This window comes from Anomalospiza imberbis, unplaced genomic scaffold (genome assembly GCF_031753505.1).
Source record: "Anomalospiza imberbis isolate Cuckoo-Finch-1a 21T00152 unplaced genomic scaffold, ASM3175350v1 scaffold_764, whole genome shotgun sequence".
In the NCBI taxonomy this organism is placed as follows: Eukaryota; Metazoa; Chordata; class Aves; order Passeriformes; family Viduidae; genus Anomalospiza; species Anomalospiza imberbis.
Genome location: NW_027100382.1, coordinates 32,050 through 51,989, shown reverse-complemented (window position 1 = coordinate 51,989; position 19,940 = coordinate 32,050). Strand labels below are relative to the sequence as shown.

General features: G+C 61.7%; 1 protein-coding gene across 1 annotated transcript; it reads right to left on the bottom strand.

The window, feature by feature from the left end:
- Positions 1-484: 484 nt before the first annotated feature.
- Positions 485-2,706, bottom strand: MEIOSIN (meiosis initiator). Its single transcript, XM_068179148.1, has 3 exons — positions 2,450-2,706; positions 1,357-1,446; positions 485-1,090 (listed from the first exon to the last, which is right to left on the bottom strand). The coding sequence occupies exons 1-3, from the start codon at positions 2,482-2,484 to the stop codon at positions 940-942; spliced, it is 276 nt and encodes a 91-aa protein (XP_068035249.1). The 5' UTR covers positions 2,485-2,706; the 3' UTR covers positions 485-939.
- Between the last annotated feature and the right edge of the window lie 17,234 nt (positions 2,707-19,940).

The window sequence follows — 19,940 nt, the reverse complement described above, 5'->3', positions numbered from 1 at the left end:
CAACGGGGACACGAACTGGGATGGGGACATCATGGGGACACGAACTGGGACGGGGACACAAACATGGGACAGGAACTGGGACGGGGACATGCTGGGGACACAACGGGGACACGAACTGGGACGGGGACATGCTGGGGACACAACGGGGACACGAACTGGGACGGGGACAACACCCTGCAGGGGACACCAGGCTGTCCCAGCTGTCCCCAGGGTGTCCCTAGCTGCGCTGTCGGGGACACAACGGTGACAACAACCCGGACGGTGACAAGAACCGGGACAGGGACAGCACCCCGGAGGGGGACACACAGCTGTCCCCAGCTGTCCCCAGCTGTCCCCATCTGTCCCCAGCTGTCCCCAGGGTGTCCCCAGGGTGTCCCCATCTGTCCCCAGCTGTCCCCAGCTGTCCCCAGGGTGTCCCCCAGGGTGTCCCCAGCTGTCCCCAGGGTGTCCCCATCTGTCCCCAGCTGTCCCCAGCTGTCCCCAGGGTGTCCCCAGGCTGTCCCCAGCTGTCCCCAGCTGTCCCCAGCTGTCCCCAGGGTGTCCCCATCTGTCCCCAGCTGTCCCCAGCTGTCCCCAGGGTGTCCCCAGGCTGTCCCCAGCTGTCCCCAGCTGTCCCCAGCTGTCCCCAGGGTGTCCCCATCTGTCCCCAGGCTGTCCCCAGCTGTCCCCAGGGTGTCCCCAGGCTGTCCCCAGCTGTCCCCAGGCTGTCCCCAGCTGTCCCCAGGCTGTCCCCAGGGTGTCCCCAGGGTGTCCCCAGCTGTCCCCAGGGTGTCCCCATCTGTCCCCAGGCTGTCCCCAGCTGTCCCCAGGGTGTCCCCAGCTGTCCCCAGGGTGTCCCCATCTGTCCCCAGGCTGTCCCCAGCTGTCCCCAGGCTGTCCCCAGGTGTCCCCAGGGTGTCCCCAGGGTGTCCCCATCTGTCCCCAGCTGTCCCCAGGCTGTCACACGCCGTCCCCGGGCTCCGCGCGTGCCGCCAGCAGCAGCCGCAGGGGCGCGGCCGCGCTGTCGCCGTCGCTGTCGCCGTCGCCGTCGCCGCCGCGGTCCGGCCGCACCATCCGGTCGTGCTGGAGGCTGAAGCGCCGCGCGCGCCGGCTGCGGGACCAGTACAGACCAGTATAAACCAGTACAGACCAGTATGGACCAGCATAAACCAGTACAAACCAGTATAAACCAGTATGGACCAGTATAAACCAGTAGGGACCAGTATAAACCAGTAGGGACCACACTGCGAGGCATCCCAGTATAAACCAGTTTGCACTGGTACAAACCACTGAAAACCAGTCCAAACCAGTCCAAACCAGTATAAACCAGTATAAACCAGTCCAAACCAGTATAAACCAGTCCAAACCAGTACAAACCAGTAGGGGCGGCGCTCCTCGGGGCTGAGGCTGCGCCAGAGCTGGGCCAGGTCCCGCGTGGCCGCCGTGGAGGTGAGGCCGGGGATGGCGCTGTCACCGCGGTGTCACCTCGGTGCCACCGAAGTGCCACCACCCCCCCGTGTCACCGCGGTGTCACCTCGGTGCCACCGAAGTGCCACCAACCCCCCCCCGTGTCACCTCGGTGCCACCACCCCCCCCATGTCACCGTGGTGTCACCTCGGTGCCACCTCAGTGCCACCAACCCCCCCCGTGTCACCGCGGTGTCACCGAAGTGCCACCACCCCCCCCTGTGTCACCGCGGTGTCACCTCGGTGCCACCGAAGTGCCACCACCCCCCCGTGTCACCGCGGTGTCACCCTCGGTGCCACCTCAGTGCCACCTCCCCCCGTGTCACCGCGCGGTGTCACCTCGGTGCCACCACGGTGCCACCAACCCCCCCCCGTGTCACCCGCGGTGTCACCCTCGGTGCCACCAACCCCCCGTGTCACCGCGGTGCCACCGAAGTGCCACCACCCCCCCCGTGTCACCGCGGTGTCACCGTGGTGCCACCAACCCCCCCTGTCCCCTCCCCAGGGTCCTCGGGTGTCCCCGAGGTTCCCCCTGTGCTGTCCCCGCGTCCTCCTGTCCCCCTCCATTGTCCCCCTGTCCCCTCTCGCTGTCCCTTTGTCCTCATGTCCCCACTGTCCCCCAATGTCCCCAGGTGTCCCCAATGCCCCCAGTGTCCCCAATGTCCCCAGTGTCCCTGATGTCCCCGATGTCCCCAGTGTCCCCGACATCCCCAGGTGTCCCAAATGTCCCCAGTGTCCCTGATGTCCCCGATGTCCCCAATGTCCCCAACATCCCCAGGTGTCCCCAGTGTCCCCAATGTTCCCAACATCCCCAGGTGTCCCCAATGTCCCCCATATCCCTGATGTCCCCGATGTCCCCAATGCCCCCAGTGTCCCCAGTGTCTCCAATATCCCCAGGTGTCCCCAATGTCCCTGATGTCCCCAGTGTCCCTGATGTCCCCAATGTCCCCGATGCCCCCAGTGTCCCCGATGTCCCCAGTGTCCCCGATGTCCCCAGGTGTCACCTCATGTACTCGCGGCGGTTCACACGGCAGAACATGATGAAGCCGTTGACGCACTTGCGCTTGCGGGGACGTCCCTGTCCCTGTCCTTGTCCTTGTCCTTGTCCCTGTCCCCTGTCCCTGTCCTTGTCCCTGTCCCTGTCCCTGTCCTTGTCCCTGTCCCTGTCCTTGTCCTTGTCCTTGTCCTTGTCCTTGTCCTTGTCCCCGTCCTTGTCCCTGTCCCCGTTCCTGTCCTTGTCCCCGTCCCTGTCCTTGTCCCCGTCCCCGTCCCCGTCCCTGTCCCTGTCCCTGTCCCCGTTCCTGTCCTTGTCCCCGTCCTTGTCCTTGTCCCTGTCCCCGTCCTTGTCCTTGTCCCTGTCCCCGTTCCTGTCCTTGTCCCCGTCCGTGTCTCTGTCCCTGTCCCTGTCCCCGGCCGCGAGTCCCCCCCCGGGTCCTCTCGGGGCCACTGGAGCCCGCCGGGTCCTGTGGGGACAGGGGACAGCGAGGTGGCACCGGGGTGGCACCGGGGTGACACCGGGGTGGCGTTGGAGAGAGGGGGAGGGTGACAATGAGGGCAGGAGGGTGACACCAGGGTGGCACTGAGGGTGACACGGAGGACAGGGAGGTGACACCGGGGATGGCACTGGGCGTGACAGATGGTGGAGGTGGCACTGGGGTGACACTGAGGGGAGCGAGGTGACACCAGGGTGGCACTGAGGGCGACAATGAGGATGGCACTAGGGTGACACTGAGGACAGGGAGGTGACACCGGGGTGGCACTGAGGGGAGGGAGGTGACACCAGGGTGGCACTGAGGGTGACACGGAGGAGAGGGAGGTGACACCGGGGGTGGCACTGGGGGTGACACTGATGGTGGAGGTGGCACTGGGGTGACACCGAGGGGAGGGAGGTGACACCGGGGTGACACTGAAGGGAGGGAGGTGACACTGGGGTGGCACTGAGGGTGACAATGAGGATGGCACTAGGGTGACACCGAGGGGAGGGAGGTGACACCGGGGTGGCACACTGAGGGGTGGGAGGTGACACCGAGGAGGTGACACTGAGGACAGGGAGGTGACACCGGCGGTGGCACTGAGGACAGGGAGGTGACACCGGGGAGGTGACACCGAGGGGGGGGTGGTGACACCGAGGGAGGTGACACTGAGGACAGGGAGGTGACACCGGGGTGGCACTGGGGTGGGAGGTGACACTGGGGTGGCACTGAGGGTGACAATGAGGATGGCACTAGGGTGACACTGAGGGGAGGGAGGTGACACCGGGAGTGGCACTGAGGGGTGGGAGGTGACACCGAGGAGGTGACACTGAGGACACTGAGGACAGGGAGGTGACACCGGGGGTGGCACTGGGGGTGGGAGGTGACACCGAGGAGGTGACACCGAGAGGGGGGAGGTGACACCGAGGGTGGCACTGGGGTGGGAGGTGACACCGAGGAGGTGACACTGAGGACAGGGAGGTGACACCGGCGGTGGCACTGAGGACAGGGAGGTGACACCGGGGAGGTGACCCCGAGGGGGGGGAGGTGACACCGGGGAGGTGACCCCGAGAGGGGGGGAGGTGACACCGGGGGTGGCACTGAGGGGTGGGAGGTGACACCGAGGAGGTGACACCGAGGGGGGGGAGGTGACACCGGGGGTGGCACTGAGGACAGGGAGGTGACACCGGGGAGGTGACACCGAGGGGGGGGGAGGTGACACCGGGGAGGTGACACCGAGGGGGGGGGAGGTGACAGCAGGGGTGGCACTGAGGGGTGGGAGGTGACACCGGGGAGGTGACACCGAGGGGGGGGGTGGTGACACCGAGGAGGTGACACTGAGGACAGGGAGGTGACACCGGGGGTGGCACTGGGGTGGGAGGTGACACCGGGGAGGTGACACCGGGGAGGTGACACCGAGGGGGTGGGAGGTGACACCGAGGGGTGGGAGGTGACACCGGGGGGGGGCAGGGGACCGCACGCACCTGGGGGCTGAGCTGCGCATCCGGGAACAGCTCTGGGAGGGGGGGGAGGGGACACAAAGTGACACTGGGGGGGGGGAGGGGAGGGGAAGGGGACATCCCCGGACCCCCAACACCCCCCCAAAAAAAAACCCCAATAAAAATAACCCCAAAAAGATCTCAAAAATCTCCCCAATTCCCCCATAAAATCTCGAATTTCCCCCCTAAAACGCCCCCCAAAAACAGCAACAACAACAAAAAATTTCCTCCAATCCCCCAAAAAATTCATAAAAAGAAAAACCCCATAAGCCCAAGACCCCCCAAAATTCCACCAAAACCCCCCCAAATCCTCCAGAAATCACATAAAAAGCCCCAAAAAATCCAAATTTGCCCCAACCCCTCCCCAAAATCCCTCAAAAAAAAAAAAACCCAGAAAGGCCCAAAACACCCCAAAACTGCCACATTCCATCTAACCCCCCCCCCCAAAAAAAACACAAGGAAAAACCCCAAAAATCCAAATCCCCCCCCCCCAGCTCCTCCTCAGAATTCCCCCCCCAAAAAAAAAAAACCCAAAAAAGCCCAAATCTCCCCTCCCCCACCTCTGACGATGCCCTCGGGGGGCTCGGGGGCTCGGGGGGGGTGAAGAGGGAGGGGCTGAGCCCCAGGACCCCCCCCCGCGGCTGGGGGGGGGCTCAGGGGGGGCTCCCAGTCCGGCCCAGTTTGGCAGAGCCAGGGACTGGTGTCTTCCTCCTCCTCCTCCTCCTCCTCCTCTTCTTCCTCTTCCTCCTCCCTGGGGGGGGGGGGGGGACACACACCCCAAAATTGTGCATAAAATCACCCCAAAATATCCCCAAAACTTCAAGTCGGAAAGAACAAAAAAAAAAAATTTCAAACCCTTTGTAATGTAACAAAAAACAAAAATCAAAAAAAAAAAAAAAAAAGAAAAAAAAACCCCAAAAAAAAATCAAAAAACCAAAAAAAAACCCCCAAAAAAAGCTTCAGATTTTCCTCCCAAAATCCCCCAAAAGCTCTCAAATTTCCCCTTGGAAACACCAGAGAAACCCTCGGAATTTTGCAAAAGAAAAAAAAAAAAATTTCAACCCGAAGGCCCCCAAGAAAACCCTAAAAGATCCTAAAATTTCCCCTGAAAAACACAAAAAAAAAAAAACCTTGAAGTTTTGCAAGAAAAACAAACAAAAAAAACTTTCCAAAATTTCTCCCCAAAAGCTCCACAAAACCCCAAAATTTCCCCCCCAAAACCCCCAAAATTTCCTCCCCAACCCCCAAATCTTTCCCCCAAAAAATTTCCCCCCAAAATTTCCCGGAAAACCCCAAAAAAACCTCGAAATGTCACCAAAAAAACCCCCAAAATGTTCACCACAAAACCCCCAAAATTTCCCCCCAAAAAAGCCCCAAAACTTCCCCTGGAAAACCCCAAGAAACCTTGAAATATCACCAAAAAAACCCCAAAATTTCCCCCAAAAAAACCCATAAACTCCCCTGGAAAACCCCAAAAAACCTCAAAATGTCACCAAAAAACCCCAAAATTTCACCACAAAACTCCCAAAATTTCCCCCCAAAAAAGCCCCAAAACTTCCCCTGGAAAACCCCAAAAAAACCTCGAAATGTCACCAAAAAAACCCAAAATTTCACCACAAAACCCCCAAAATTTAACCCTAAAACCCCCAAAACTTCCCCTGGAAAACCCCAAAAAACCTCGAAATGTCACCAAAAAAACCCCAAAATTTCACCACAAAACCCCCAAAATTTCCCCCAAAAAAACCCCAAAACTTCCCCTGGAAAACCCCAAAAACCCCTCAAAATGTCACCAAAAAGACCCCAAAATTTCACCACAAAACCCCCAAAATTTAACCCTAAAACCCCCAAAACATCCCCTGGAAAACCCCAAAAAACCTTGAAATGTCACCAAAAAAACCCCAAAATTTCAGCACAAAACCCCCAAAATTTCCCCCAAAAAAACCCCAAAACTTCCCCTGGAAAACCCCAAAAAACCCTCGAAATGTCACCAAAAAACCCCCAAAATTTCCCCAAAAAAACCCCAAAACTTCGCCTGGAAAACCCCAAAAAACCTCGAAATGTCACCAAAAAAAACCCAAAATTTCACCACAAAACCCCCAAAATTTAACCCTAAAACCCCCAGATTTCCCTTAAACTGCCCCCCAAATGTCCCCAAATGTCCCCAAATGTCCCCACCTGGCCTCGATGTCCCCAAGGCTGGGGGGGGGCGGCTCTGGGGTGTCCCCGCAGGGGGGGGAGGCCTGGGGGGATTTTGGGGGGATTAAAGGGGATTTGGGGTTTTTTTGGGGGGTCGGGATCATTTGGGGAGGGGTCTGCAGGGGTTTAAATGGGATTTGGGGAGGGGTTTGGGGGTCCAAGGGGTTTAAAGAGGACTTTTTGCGGGGATTAAAGGAGATTTTGGGGTTTTTTTGGGGGGTCGGGATAATTTGGGGAGGGGTCTGGGCGGGGGTTAAATGGGATTTGGGGAGGGGTTTGGGGGTCCAAGGGGTTTAAAGGGGATTTTTGGGGGGATTAAAGGAGATTTTGGGGTTTTTTGGGGGGTCGGGATAATTTGGGGAGGGGTCTGCGGGGGTTAAAGGGGATTTGGGGAGGGGTTTGGGGGGATTTTGGGGCGTTTAAAGGGGATTTGGGGTTTTTTTTTGGGGGTCGGGATCAGTTGGGGAGGGGTCTGCGGGGGTTTAAAGGGGATTTGGGGAAGGGTTTGGGGGTCCAAGGGGTTTAAAGGGGGTTTTTGGGGGGGATTAAAGGAGATTTTGGGGTTTTTTTGGGGGTCGGGATCATTTGGGGAGGGGTCTGCGGGGGTTAAAGGGGATTTGGGGAGGGGTTTGGGGGGGATTTTGGGGCGTTTAAAGGGGATTTTGGGGTTTTTTTTGGGGGGTCGGGATCATTTGGGGAGGGGTCTGCGGGGGTCCTGAATTGGGGGGGGTCCCGAATTTGGGGTGGGTTCAAAATACGGGGAGGGATCCCGAATTTGGGGGGGGTCCCGAATTTGGGGTGGGTTCCCAAATTTGGGGTGCGTTCAAAATTCGGGGGGGGGTCCCGAATTTGGGGGGTCCCGAATTTGGGGGGGTCCCGAATTTGGGGAGGGGTCCCGAATTTGGGGGTGGTGGGGTCCCGAATTGGGGGGGTCCCGAATTTGGGGAGGGGTCCCGAATTTGGGGTGGTAGGGTCCCGAATTGGGGGGGTCCCGAATTTGGGGAGGGGTCCCGAATTTGGGGAGGGGGTCCCGAATTGGGGGAGGGGTCCCGAATTTGGGTGGGGGTCCCGAATTTGGGTTGGGGTCCCGAATTTGGGGTGGGTTCCCTAATTTGGGGAGGGGTCCCGAATTTGGGTGGGGGTCCCGAATTTGGGAGGGGTCCCGAATTTGGGTGGGGGTCCCGAATTTGGGGAGGGGTCCCGCTGACCCGCGGCCGCCCGCGCCGCCCGCACGCGCTCCTGCAGGAACTCCAGGTAAGCCAGGACGTTCTGCAGCACCTGCACCTGCGGGGACACGGGGACAGCGCGGCCACCTCCCTGGCACCTGTCACCTGTCACCTGTCCTGGTGTCACCTGTCCTGGTGTCACCTGTCCTGGTGTCACCTCCCTGGCACCTGTCACCTGTCACCTGTCCTGGTGTCACCTGTCCTGGTGTCACCTGTCCTGGTGTCACCTCCCTGGCACCTGTCACCTGTCACCTGTCCTGGTGTCACCTGTCCTGGTGTCACCTGTCCTGGTGTCACCTCCCTGGCACCTGTCACCTGTCACCTGTCCTGGTGTCACCTGTCCTGGTGTCACCTGTCCTGGTGTCACCTCCCTGGCACCTGTCACCTGTCACCTGTCACCTGTCCATGTCACCTGTCCATGTCACCTGTCCATGTCACCTGTCCCCGTGTCACCTGTCCATGTCACCTGTCACCTGTCAGCTGTGCGGTGTCACCTGTCCCTGTCACCCGTCCCTGTGTCACCTGTCCCTGTCCCTGTCACCTGTCCCTGTCACCTGTCCCCAGTGTCACCTGTCCCCGTGTCACCTGTCCATGTCACCTGTCCCGGTGTCACCTGTCCCTGTCACCTGTCCCTGTGTCACCTGTCCCGGTGTCACCTGTCCCTGTCACCTCCCCTGTCACCTGTCCCTGTCACCTGTCCCTGTGTCACCTGTCACGGTGTCACCTGTCCCTGTCACCTCCCCTGTCACCTGTCCCTGTCACCTGTCCCCAGTGTCACCTGTCCCCGTGTCACCTGTCCATGTCACCTGTCCCGGTGTCACCTGTCCCTGTCACCTGTCCCTGTGTCACCTGTCCCGGTGTCACCTGTCCCTGTCACCTCCCCTGTCACCTGTCCCTGTCACCTGTCCCTGTGTCACCTGTCACGGTGTCACCTGTCCCTGTCACCTCCCCTGTCACCTGTCCCTGTCACCTGTCCCCCTGTCACCTGTGTGGTGTCACCTGTGCGGTGTCACCTGTCACGGTGTCACCTCCCCTGTCACCTGTCCCTGTCACCTGTGCGGTGTCACCTGTCCCCGTGTCACCTGTCCCTGTCCCTGTCACCTGTCCATGTCACCTGTCCCTGTCACCTGTCCCTGTCACCTGTCCATGTCACCTGTCCCTGTCACCTGTCCCCGTGTCACCTGTCCCTGTCACCTGTCCCTGTGTCACCTGTCCCCAGTGTCACCTGTCCCCGTGTCACCTCCCCTGTCACCTGTCCCTGTCACCTGTCCCGGTGTCACCTGTCCCTGTCACCTGTCCCTGTCACCTGTCCATGTCACCTGTCCCAGTGTCACCTGTCCATGTCACCTGTCCCTGTCACCTGTCCTGGTGTCACCTGTCCCTGTCACCTCCCCCTGACACCTGTCCCGGGGTCACCTGTCCTGGTCACCTGTCCCTGGTGTCACCTCCCCTCAGTGTCCCCTCGATGTCCCCTCCTGTCCCCCCGTACCTCGGAGCGCGCCCCTCCCCCGCCGCGGGGCCAGGGCACCACCTGGGCCAGCTCGGGCAGCAGCGAGCGCCAGTCCCGGGGGGACCTGGGGACATTGGGGGACATTGGGGACAGCGGGGACACTGGGGACAGCGGGGACACTGGGGACATTGGGGGATAGCGAGGACAGAGGGGACAGCGGGGACACTGGGGACATTGGGGACAGCGGGGGCATTGGGGACAGCGGGGACACTGGGGACATTGGGGACAGCGAGGACACTGGGGACAGCAGGGACAGCGGGGGGATTGGGGACATTGGGGACAGCGGGGACATTGGGGACAGCGGGGGGATTGGGGACACCAGGGGGCATTGGGGACACTGGGGGGATTGGGGACATTGGGGACATTGGGGAAATTGGGGACATTGGGGGCATTGGGGACAGTGGGGACATTGGGGGCATTGGGGACATTGGGGACATTGGGGGCATTGGGGACAGTGGGGACAGCAGGGACAGCGGGGGCACTCTGGGGACACTTGGGACATTGGGGACACTGGGGACATTGGGGACTCTGGGGACTCTGGGGACAATGGGGACATTGGGGACACTGGGGACATTGGGGACATGGGGGGATTGGGGACACTGCGGACATCGGGGGACACTGGGGACATTGGGGACATTGGGGACATTGGGGACATCGGGGGACTCTGGGGACTCTAGGGACACTGGGGACATTGGGACACTGGGGACACTGGGGACACCGGGGGACACTGGGGACATGGGGACATCGGGGACATTGGGGGATTGGGGACATCAGGGGATTGGGGACACTGGGGACACTGGGGACATCGGGGGACACTGGGGGCATTGGGGACATTTGGGGACACTGGGGACACCGGGGGGGGCAGGGATGTCCCCGGTGTCCCCCCCTCACCGGTTGCCACTCTCCGGGGCTGCCGCAGGTCGGGGGCTCCATCCTGGGGGGGCCCGGCCCCTTTTTGGGGGTCCCGACCCCTTTTTTGGGGAGGGGTCCCGGAGCTGGAATGAAATCCGAGACCCCGCAGATCCCAACCCCAGGAGGATCCTCGGGGGTTGGGGGGGGGTCCCAGTTTTGGGGAGGGGTCCCCATTTTGGGGTGGGGTCCCAGTTTTGGGGAGGGGTCTCAGTTTTGGGGTGGGGTCCCAGTTTTGGGGAGGGGTCCCCATTTTGGGGTGGGGTCCTCAGTTTTGGGGAGGGGTCCCCATTTTGGGGTGGGGTCCCAGTTTTGGGGAGGGGTCTCAGTTTTGGGGTGGGGTCCCAGTTTTGGGGAGGGGTCCCCATTTTGGGGTGGGGTCTCAGTTTTGGGGAGGGGTCCCCATTTTGGGGTGGGGTCTCAGTTTTGGGGTGGGGTCTCAGATTTGGGGTGGGGTCTCAGTTTTGAGGTGGGGGTCCCCATTTTGGGGTGGGGTCTCAGTTTTAGGGAGGGGGTCCCCATTTTGGGGTGGGGTCTCAGTTTTGGGGAGGGGTCTCAGTTTTGGGGTGGGGGTCCCAATTTAGGGTGGGGGTCCCAATTTTGGGGTGGGGTCTCAGTTTTGGGGAGGGGTCCCCATTTTGGGGTGGGGTCTCAGTTTTGGGGAGGGGTCCCCATTTTGGGGTGGGGTCCCAGTTTTGGGGGAGGGGTCTCAGTTTTGGGGTGGGGGTCCCAATTTAGGGTGGGGGGTCCCAATTTTGGGGTGGGGTTCCCAATTTTGGGGAGTGGGTCTCCATTTTGGGGAGGGGTCCCCATTTTGGGTGTGGGGGTCCCAATTTAGGGTGGGGGTCCCAATTTTGGGGATGGGGTCCCCATTTTGGGGAGGGGTCCCCATTTTGGGGCCATTCGCAGGCCCCGGAATTGGGGCATTCCCAGGCCTTGGGGGTTTTTTGGGGGTGCAAATTTTGGGGTGGGGTCCCAATATTTTGGGGTGAGGGCCCAATTTAGGGTGGGGGTCCCAGTTTTGGGGCGGGGGTCCCAGTTTTGGGGCTGGGGTCCCAATTTTGGGGAGGGGTCCCCGTTTTGGGGCCATTCCCAGGCCCTGGAATTGGGGCATTCCCAGGCCTTGGGGGCTTTTTGGGGGTGCAAATTTTGGGGAGGGGGTCCCAGTGTTGGGGAGGGGGTCCCAATTTTAGGGTGGGGGTCCCAATTTTGGGGGGTGAGGGTCCCAATTTCGGGGGGCGGGGGTCCCAATTTTGGGGGCGGGGTCTCAATTTTGGGGGGGGCCCCAAGGCTCCCCCCCCCCCCCACCTTCGCACCTCGCTGCCCGTGGCTCGCGGGGGGGCGTGGCCGGCGGAAGAGGCTGCGCTGATTGGACGAGGCTTCAAACGGGGCGTGGCTTGGGCTGTACCATGTTCGGGGAAGGGGGGGGGGGGATACAGAGGAGGGGACAAAGGAAAACGGGGAGAGGACAACGGAGCCAGGGGAGGGGACGGGGACCCCCGGGAGGGGACAAGGACACCGGAAGGGGTGGACAAAGGAACCCCGGTGTCTCCATTGGGAATGGGATCCTTAATTTGGGGAGGGGGCACCCAAAACCCCCCCGGGGATCGCGGGGCTGGAGGAACCATGGGGGCGGGATTATGCAAATAGGGGGCGGGCGGGACGCTGAGCTGCGGGCGCTGCCGGCGGCTGCTGCGGGACGCGCACCTCGTGCAGTGCCCGGCCGCGGCCCGGCACCGCTTCTGCTTCCCGTGCGCCCGCCGCGCCATCCGCGCCCGCGGGCCCGGCCGCGCCGGGCACTGCCCCAGCGGCGGGCGCTGCCCGCTGGCCGGCTCCGGCCGGCCCTGGGCCTTCCTGCAGGCCGAGATCAGCGCCATCCTGGCCGGAGAGGTCGGGGTCAAGCGGGACAGGGACCCCTGAGGGTCACTCGGAGATGGTCACTGACCAGTCGAGGCTGCCCTGGGCCTTCCTGCAGGCCGAGATCAGCGCCATCCTGGCCGGGGACGTGAGGGTCGAGCGGGACAGGGACCCCTGAGGGTCACTCGGAGATGGTCACTGACCAGTCGAGGCTGCCCTGGGCCTTCCTGCAGGCCGAGATCAGCGCCATCCTGACCGGGGACGTGAGGATCAAGCGGGACAGGGACCCCTGAGGGACACTCGGGGTGGCCACTGACCGTCCTGGCTGCCCTGGGCCTTCCTGCAGGCCGAGATCAGCGCCATCCTGGCCGGGGACGTGAGGGTCGAGCGGGACAGGGACCCCTGAGGGCCACTTGGGGTGGCCACTGACCAGTCCAGGCTGCCCTGGGCCTTCCTGCAGGCCGAGATCAGCGCCATCCTGGCCGGGGACGTGAGGATCAAGCGGGACAGGGACCCCTGAGGGTCACTCGGAGATGGCCACTGACCAGTCGAGGCTGCCCTGGGCCTTCCTGCAGGCCGAGATCAGCGCCATCCTGGCCGGAGAGGTCCGGGTCGAGCGGGACAGGGACCCCTGAGGGCCACTTGGGGTGGTCACTGACCAGTCCAGGCTGCCCTGGGCCTTCATGCAGGCCGAGATCAGCGCCATCCTGGCCGGAGAGGTCAGGGTCAAGCTGGACACTGACCCTTGATGGACACTCGGAGATGGTCACTGACCAGTCCAGGCTGCCCTGGGCCTTCCTGCAGGCCGAGATCAGCGCCATCCTGGCCGGGGACGTGAGGGTCGAGCGGGACAGGGACCCCTGACGGCCACTTGGGGTGGCCACTGACCAGTCCAGGCTGTCCTGGGCCTTCCTGCAGGCCGAGATCAGCGCCATCCTGGCCGGAGAGGTCGGGGTCAAGCGGGACAGGGACCCCTGAGGGACACTCGGAGATGGCCACTGACCAGTCCGGCCGGCCCTGGGCCTTCCTGCAGGCCGAGATCAGCGCCATCCTGGCCGGGGACGTGAGGGTCAAGCGGGACAGGGACCCCTGAGGGACACTCAGGGGTGGCCACTGACCAGTCCAGGCTGCCCTGGGCCTTCCTGCAGGCCGAGATCAGCGCCATCCTGGCCGGAGAGGTCAGGGACGAGCGGGACAGGGACCCCTGAGGGCCACTTGGGGTGGCCACTGACCAGTCCGGCCTGCCCTGGGCCTTCCTGCAGGCCGAGATCAGCGCCATCCTGGCCGGAGAGGTCAGGGTCAAGCTGGACACTGACCCTTGATGGACACTCGGAGATGGCCACTGACCAGTCGAGGCTGTCCTGGGCCTTCCTGCAGGCCGAGATCAGCGCCATCCTGGCCGGAGAGGTTGGGGTCAAGCGGGACAGGGACCCCTGAGGGCCACTCGGAGATGGTCACTGACCAGTCCAGGCTGCCCTGGGCCTTCCTGCAGGCCGAGATCAGCGCCATCCTGGCCGGAGAGGTCAGGGTCGAGCGGGACAGGGACCCCTGAGGGACACTCGGAGATGGTCACTGACCAGTCCAGGCTGCCCTGGGCCTTCCTGCAGGCCGAGATCAGCGCCATCCTGGCCGGAGAGGTCAGGGTCGAGCGGGACAGGGACCCCTGAGGGACACTCGGAGATGGTCACTGACCAGTCTGGCCTGCCCTGGGCCTTCATGCAGGCCGAGATCAGCGCCATCCTGGCCGGGGACGTGAGGGTCAAGGTGGCCACTGACCCTTGATGGACACTCAGGAGTGGCCATTGGCCAGAGAGGTGAGGGTCAAGGTGGCCACTGACCGCTGGTGGACACTCAGGAGTGGCCAGTGGCCGGAGAGCTGAGGGTCAAGGTGGCCACTGACCACTGGTGGACACTCAGGAGTGGCCATTGGCCGGAGAGGTGAGGGTCAAGGTGGCCACTGACCGCTGATGGACACTCAGGAGTGGCCAGTGGCTGGAGAGCTGAGGGTCAAGGTGGCCACTGACCGCTGATGGACACTAGGAGTGGCCAGTGGCCGGAGAGGTGAGGGTCAAGGTGGCCACTGACCGCTGATGGACACTAGGAGTGGCCACTGGCCGGAGAGCTGAGGGTCAAGGTGGCCACTGACCGCTGGTGGACACTAGGAGTGGCCACTGGCCGGAGAGGTGAGGGTCAAGGTGGCCACTGACCACTGGTGGACACTCAGGAGTGGCCAGTGGCCGGAGAGGTGAGGGTCAAGGTGGCCACTGACCCTTGATGGACACTCAGGGGTGGCCATTGGCCAGAGAGGTGAGGGTCAAGGTGGCCACTGACCACTGGTGGACACTAGGAGTGGCCACTGACCGGAGAGCTGAGGGTCAAGCTGGCCACTGACCACTGGTGGACACTCAGGAGTGGCCATTGGCCGGAGAGCTGAGGGTCAAGGTGGCCACTGACCACTGGTGGACACTCAGGAGTGGCCACTGGCCAGAGAGGTGAGGGTCAAGGTGGCCACTGACCGCTGGTGGACACTAGGAGTGGCCACTGGCCGGAGAGGTGAGGGTCAAGGTGGCCACTGACCACTGGTGGACACTCAGGAGTGGCCACTGGCCAGAGAGGTGAGGGTCAAGGTGGCCACTGACCACTGGTGGACACTCAGGAGTGGCCACTGGCCAGAGAGGTGAGGGTCAAGGTGGCCACTGACCGCTGGTGGACACTAGGAGTGGCCACTGACCGGAGAGCTGAGGGTCAAGGTGGCCACTGACCACTGGTGGACACTCAGGAGTGGCCACTGGCCAGAGAGGTGAGGGTCAAGGTGGCCACTGACCGCTGGTGGACACTAGGAGTGGCCACTGGCCGGAGAGGTGAGGGTCAAGCTGGCCACTGACCACTGGTGGACACTCAGGAGTGGCCATTGGCCGGAGAGCTGAGGGTCAAGCTGGCCACTGACCACTGGTGGACACTCAGGGGTGGCCATTGGCCAGAGAGGTGAGGGTCAAGGTGGCCACTGACCACTGGTGGACACTAGGAGTGGCCACTGACCGGAGAGCTGAGGGTCAAGCTGGCCACTGACCACTGGTGGACACTCAGGAGTGGCCATTGGCCGGAGAGCTGAGGGTCAAGGTGGCCACTGACCCTTGATGGACACTCAGGAGTGGCCAGTGGCCGGAGAGGTGAGGGTCAAGGTGGCCACTGACCGCTGATGGACACACAGTGGGGAGGGGGGGTCCTGTCCGAGCGCGTCCCCTCCCCCACCGCAGATTTGGGGGGGTTCAAGTGCCTGGGGGGGGAGGGGCAGGGAGGGGATTTGGGGTGGGGTCCCCAAAAAGAGCCGGCCAATAAAATCCCGGCGTTTCTTTTTGGGGGGTTCTGGTGAAATCGTCGTTTTTGGGGGTCCCAGATTTGGGGGGAGGGGGTGTGTCTCGATTTTTGGGGGGTCTCAGAGGGGTCGGGGGGGTCTTGGGGAGGGTCTCAGTTCTGGGGGGGTCTCAGGGGATGTGAGGGGATTTTGGGGAGGGGTCTCAGTTCTGGGGGGGGGCTGAGGGACTGTGGGAGGATTTTGGGGGTGTTCCCGGTATTTGGGGGGGTCCGTGGGAGGATTTTGGGGGTGGTCCCGATATTTGGGGGGGGTCTCAAGGATTGTGGGGAGATTTTGGGGGGTGATCCCGGTATTTGGGGGGGTCTCAAGGCTTGGGGGAGGATTTTGGGGTGATCCCGATATTTGAGGGGTCCGTGGGAGGATTTTGGGGGTGATCCCGGTATTTGGGGGGGTCCATGTGAGGATTTTGGGGGTGATCCCGATATTTGAGGGGTCCATGTGAGGATTTTGGGGGTGATCCCGATATTTGAGGGGTCCGTGGGAGGATTTTGGGGGTGATCCCGATGTTTGGGGTGGTCCATGTGAGGATTTTGGGGGTGATCCCGGTATTTGGTGGGGTCCGAGGGAGGATTTTGGGGGTGATCCCGATATTTGGGGGGGTCCATGTGAGGATTTTGGGGGGTGATCCCGGTATTTGGGGGGGTCTGAAGGCTTGGGGGAGGATTTTGGGGGTGGTCCCGGTATTTGAGGGGTCCATGTGAGGATTTTGGGGGTGATCCCGGTATTTGGGGGGGTCCATGTGAGGATTTTGGGGGGTGATCCCGGTATTTGGGGGGGTCCGTGGGAGGTGATCCCGATGTTTGGGGGGGTCCATGTGAGGATTTTGGGGGTGATCCCGATATTTGGGGGGGTCCGTGGGAGGATTTTGGGGGTGATCCCGGTATTTGGGGGGGTCCATGTGAGGATTTTGGGGGTGATCCCGATATTTGAGGGGTCCGTGGGAGGATTTTGGGGGTGGTCCCGGTATTTGGGGGGGTCCATGTGAGGATTTTGGGGGTGGTCCCGGTATTTTGGGGGGGTCCATGTGAGGATTTTGGGGGTGGTCCCGGTATTTTGGGGGGGTCCATGTGAGGATTTTGGGGTGATCCCGATATTTGGGGGGGGTCCATGTGAGGATTTTGGGGGTGATCCCGATATTTGGGGGGGTCTCGGGGTCCCTGTGAGGATTTTGGGGGTGATCCCGGTATTTGGGGGGGTCCGTGGGAGGATTTTGGGGGTGATCCCGATATTTGAGGGGTCCCTGTGAGGATTTTGGGGGTGATCCCGATATTTGGGGGGGGTCTCAAGGATTGTGGGGAGATTTTGGGGGTGATCCCGATATTTGGGGTGTCCATGTGAGGATTTTGGGGGTGATCCCGATATTTGGGGGGGTCCGTGGGAGGATTTTGGGGGTGATCCCGATATTTGGGGGGGTCCGTGGGAGGATTTTGGGGGTGATCCCGGTATTTGGGGGGGTCCGTGGGAGGATTTTGGGGGTGATCCCGATATTTGGGGGGTCCATGTGAGGATTTTGGGGATGATCCCGATATTTGGGGGGTCCATGTGAGGATTTTGGGGGTGTTCCCGGTATTTGGGGGGTCCATGTGAGGATTTTTGGGGTGATCCCGATATTTGAGGGGTCCATGTGAGGATTTTGGGGGTGATCCCAGTATTTGGGGGGGTCCGTGGGAGGATTTTGGGGGTGATCCCGATATTTGAGGGGTCCGTGGGAGGATTTTGGGGTGATCCCGATATTTGAGGGGTCCCTGTGAGGATTTTGGGGTGATCCCGATATTTGGGGGGGTCCGTGGGAGGATTTTGGGGGTGATCCCGATATTTGAGGGGTCCCTGTGAGGATTTTGGGGGTGATCCCGATATTTGGGGAGGTCTCAAGGATTGTGGGGAGATTTTGGGGGGTGATCCCGGTATTTGGGGGGTCCATGTGAGGATTTTGGGGGTGATCCCGGTATTTGGGGTGTCCATGTGAGGATTTTGGGGTTGTTCCCGATATTCGGGGGGGTCTCGGGGTCCGTGGGAGGATTTTGGGGGTGATCCCGATATTTGGGGGGTCCATGTGAGGATTTTTGGGGTTGTTCCCGATATTTGAGGGGGTCTCGGGGTCCGTGTGAGCATTTTTTGGGGGGGGATGTTCCCGATATTTTGGGGGTTCCCTCCCCTCCCCCATCCCCACGTTGTCCCCGCGCGCTCTCTTGCTCCCGTGACGTCACGGAAGGGGGCGGGGTCGAGCGAGGAAGCCGCGCCCCCTTTCCGGCGGCGCACGGTTGTGACGTCATCGGGACGCGCGGAGGGGGGGGGGGAGCAGCGGCGGGCGCGGGAGGCGGTGAGGCCGTGGGGGAGGGGCCGGCCGGTCGGGATCGATAAGGGATCGATAAGGGATCGATAGGGATCGATAGGGGAGCGATGGGGGGCGATGGGGGGCGATAGGGGATCGGCGGTGGGGCCGCAGGGGTGGGGAGGGGGCTCGGGGCCTGCAGGAGCTGTGGGGGCCCGGGGGGCGGCGAGAGAGCGCGGCTGGGGGGGGGGGTGGCGATGGGGATCGATAGGGATCGATAGGGATCGATAGGGGATCTATGGGGTCTGGGGTCTCTGCAGGGGATCTATGGGGGATCTATGGGGTCTGGGGTCTCCATGGGGGATCTATGGGGTCTCTGTGGGGTCTGGGGTCTCTGTAGGGGATCTATGGGGTCTGGGGTCTCCATGGGGGATCTATGGGGTCTCTGTGGGGTCTGGGGTCTCTGTAGGGGATCTATGGGGTCTGGGGTCTCCATGGGGGATCTATGGGGTCTCTATGGGGTCTGGGGTCTCCATAGGGGATCTATGGGGTCTCTGTAGGGTCTGGGGTCTCCATGGGGGATCCATGGGGGATCTATGGGGTCTGGGGTCTCTGTAGGGGATCTATGGGGTCTGGGGTCTCTGCAGGGGATCTATGGGGTCTCTATGGGGGATCTATGGGGTCTCTATGGGGTCTGGGGTCTCTGTAGGGGATCTATGGGGTCTCTGTAGGGGATCTATGGGGTCTCCATGGGGGATCTGTGGGGTCTGGGGTCTCTGCAGGGGATCTATGGGGTCTCTGTGGGGTCTGGGGTCTCCATGGGGGATCTATGGGGTCTCTGTAGTGGATCTATGGGGTCTGGGGTCTCTGTAGGGGATCTATGGGGTCTCTGTGGGGTCTGGGGTCTCTGTAGGGGATCTATGGGGTCTCTGTGGGGTCTGGGGTCTCTGTAGGGGATCTATGGGGTCTCTATGGGGTCTGGGGTCTGTGCAGGGGATCTGTGGGGTCTCCATAGGGGATCTGTGGGGTCTCTATGGGGTCTGGGGTCTCCATGGGGGATCTATGGGGTCTCTGTAGGGGATCTATGGGGTCTAGGGTCTCTGCAGGGGATCTATGGGGGATCTATGGGGTCTCTGTGGGGTCTGGGGTCTCTGCAGGGAATCTATGGGGATCTATGGGGTCTCTGTGAGGTCTGGGGTCACCATGGGGGATCTATGGGGTCTCTGTAGTGGATCTATGGGGTCTGGGGTCTCTGTAGGGGATCTATGGGGGATCTATGGGGTCTGGGGTCTCCATGGGGGATCTGTGGGGTCTCTATAGGGTCTGGGGTCTCTGTAGGGGATCTATGGGGTCTCCATGGGGGATCTATGGGGTCTCTATGGGGTCTGGGGTCTCTGCAGGGGATCTATGGGGTCTCTGTGGGGTCTGGGGTCTCCATGGGGGATCAATGGGATCTCTATGGGGTCTGGGGTCTCTGTAGGGGATCTATGGGGTCTCCATGGGGGATCTATGGGGTCTGGGGTCTCTGCAGGGAATCTATGGGGTCTCTGTGGGGTCTGGGGTCTCTATAGGCTCTGGGGTCTTTCTCTATAGGGTCTGGGGTCTCTCTCTATAGGGTCTGGGGTCTCTCTCTATAGGCTCTGGGGTCTTTCTCTATAGGGTCTAGGGTCTCTATAGGGTCTGGGGTCTCTCTCTATAGGGTCTGGGGTCTCTCTCTATAGGGTCTGGGGTCTCTATAGGCTCTGGGGTGTCTCTATAGGGTCTGGGGTCTCTATAGGGTCTGGGGTCTCTCTAAAGGGTCTGGGGTCTCTATAGGGTCTGGGGTCTCTCTATAGGGTCTGGGGTCTCTCTCTATAGGGTCTGGGGTCTCTATAGGGTCTGGGGTCTCTATAGGGTCTGGGGTCTCTCTATAGGGTCTGGGGTCTCTCTATAGGGTCTGGGGTCTCTATAGGGTCTGGGGTCTCTCTCTATATGGTCTGGGGTCTCTATAGGGTCTGGGGTCTCTATGGGGTCTGGGGTCTCTCTCTATAGGGTCTGGGGTCTCTATGGGGTCTGGGGTCTCTATAGGGTCTGGGGTCTCTATGGGGTCTGGGGTCTCTCTCTATAGGGTCTGGGGTCTCTCTATAGGGTCTGGGGTCTCTCTCTATGGGGTCTGGGGTCTCTATAGGGTCTGGGGTC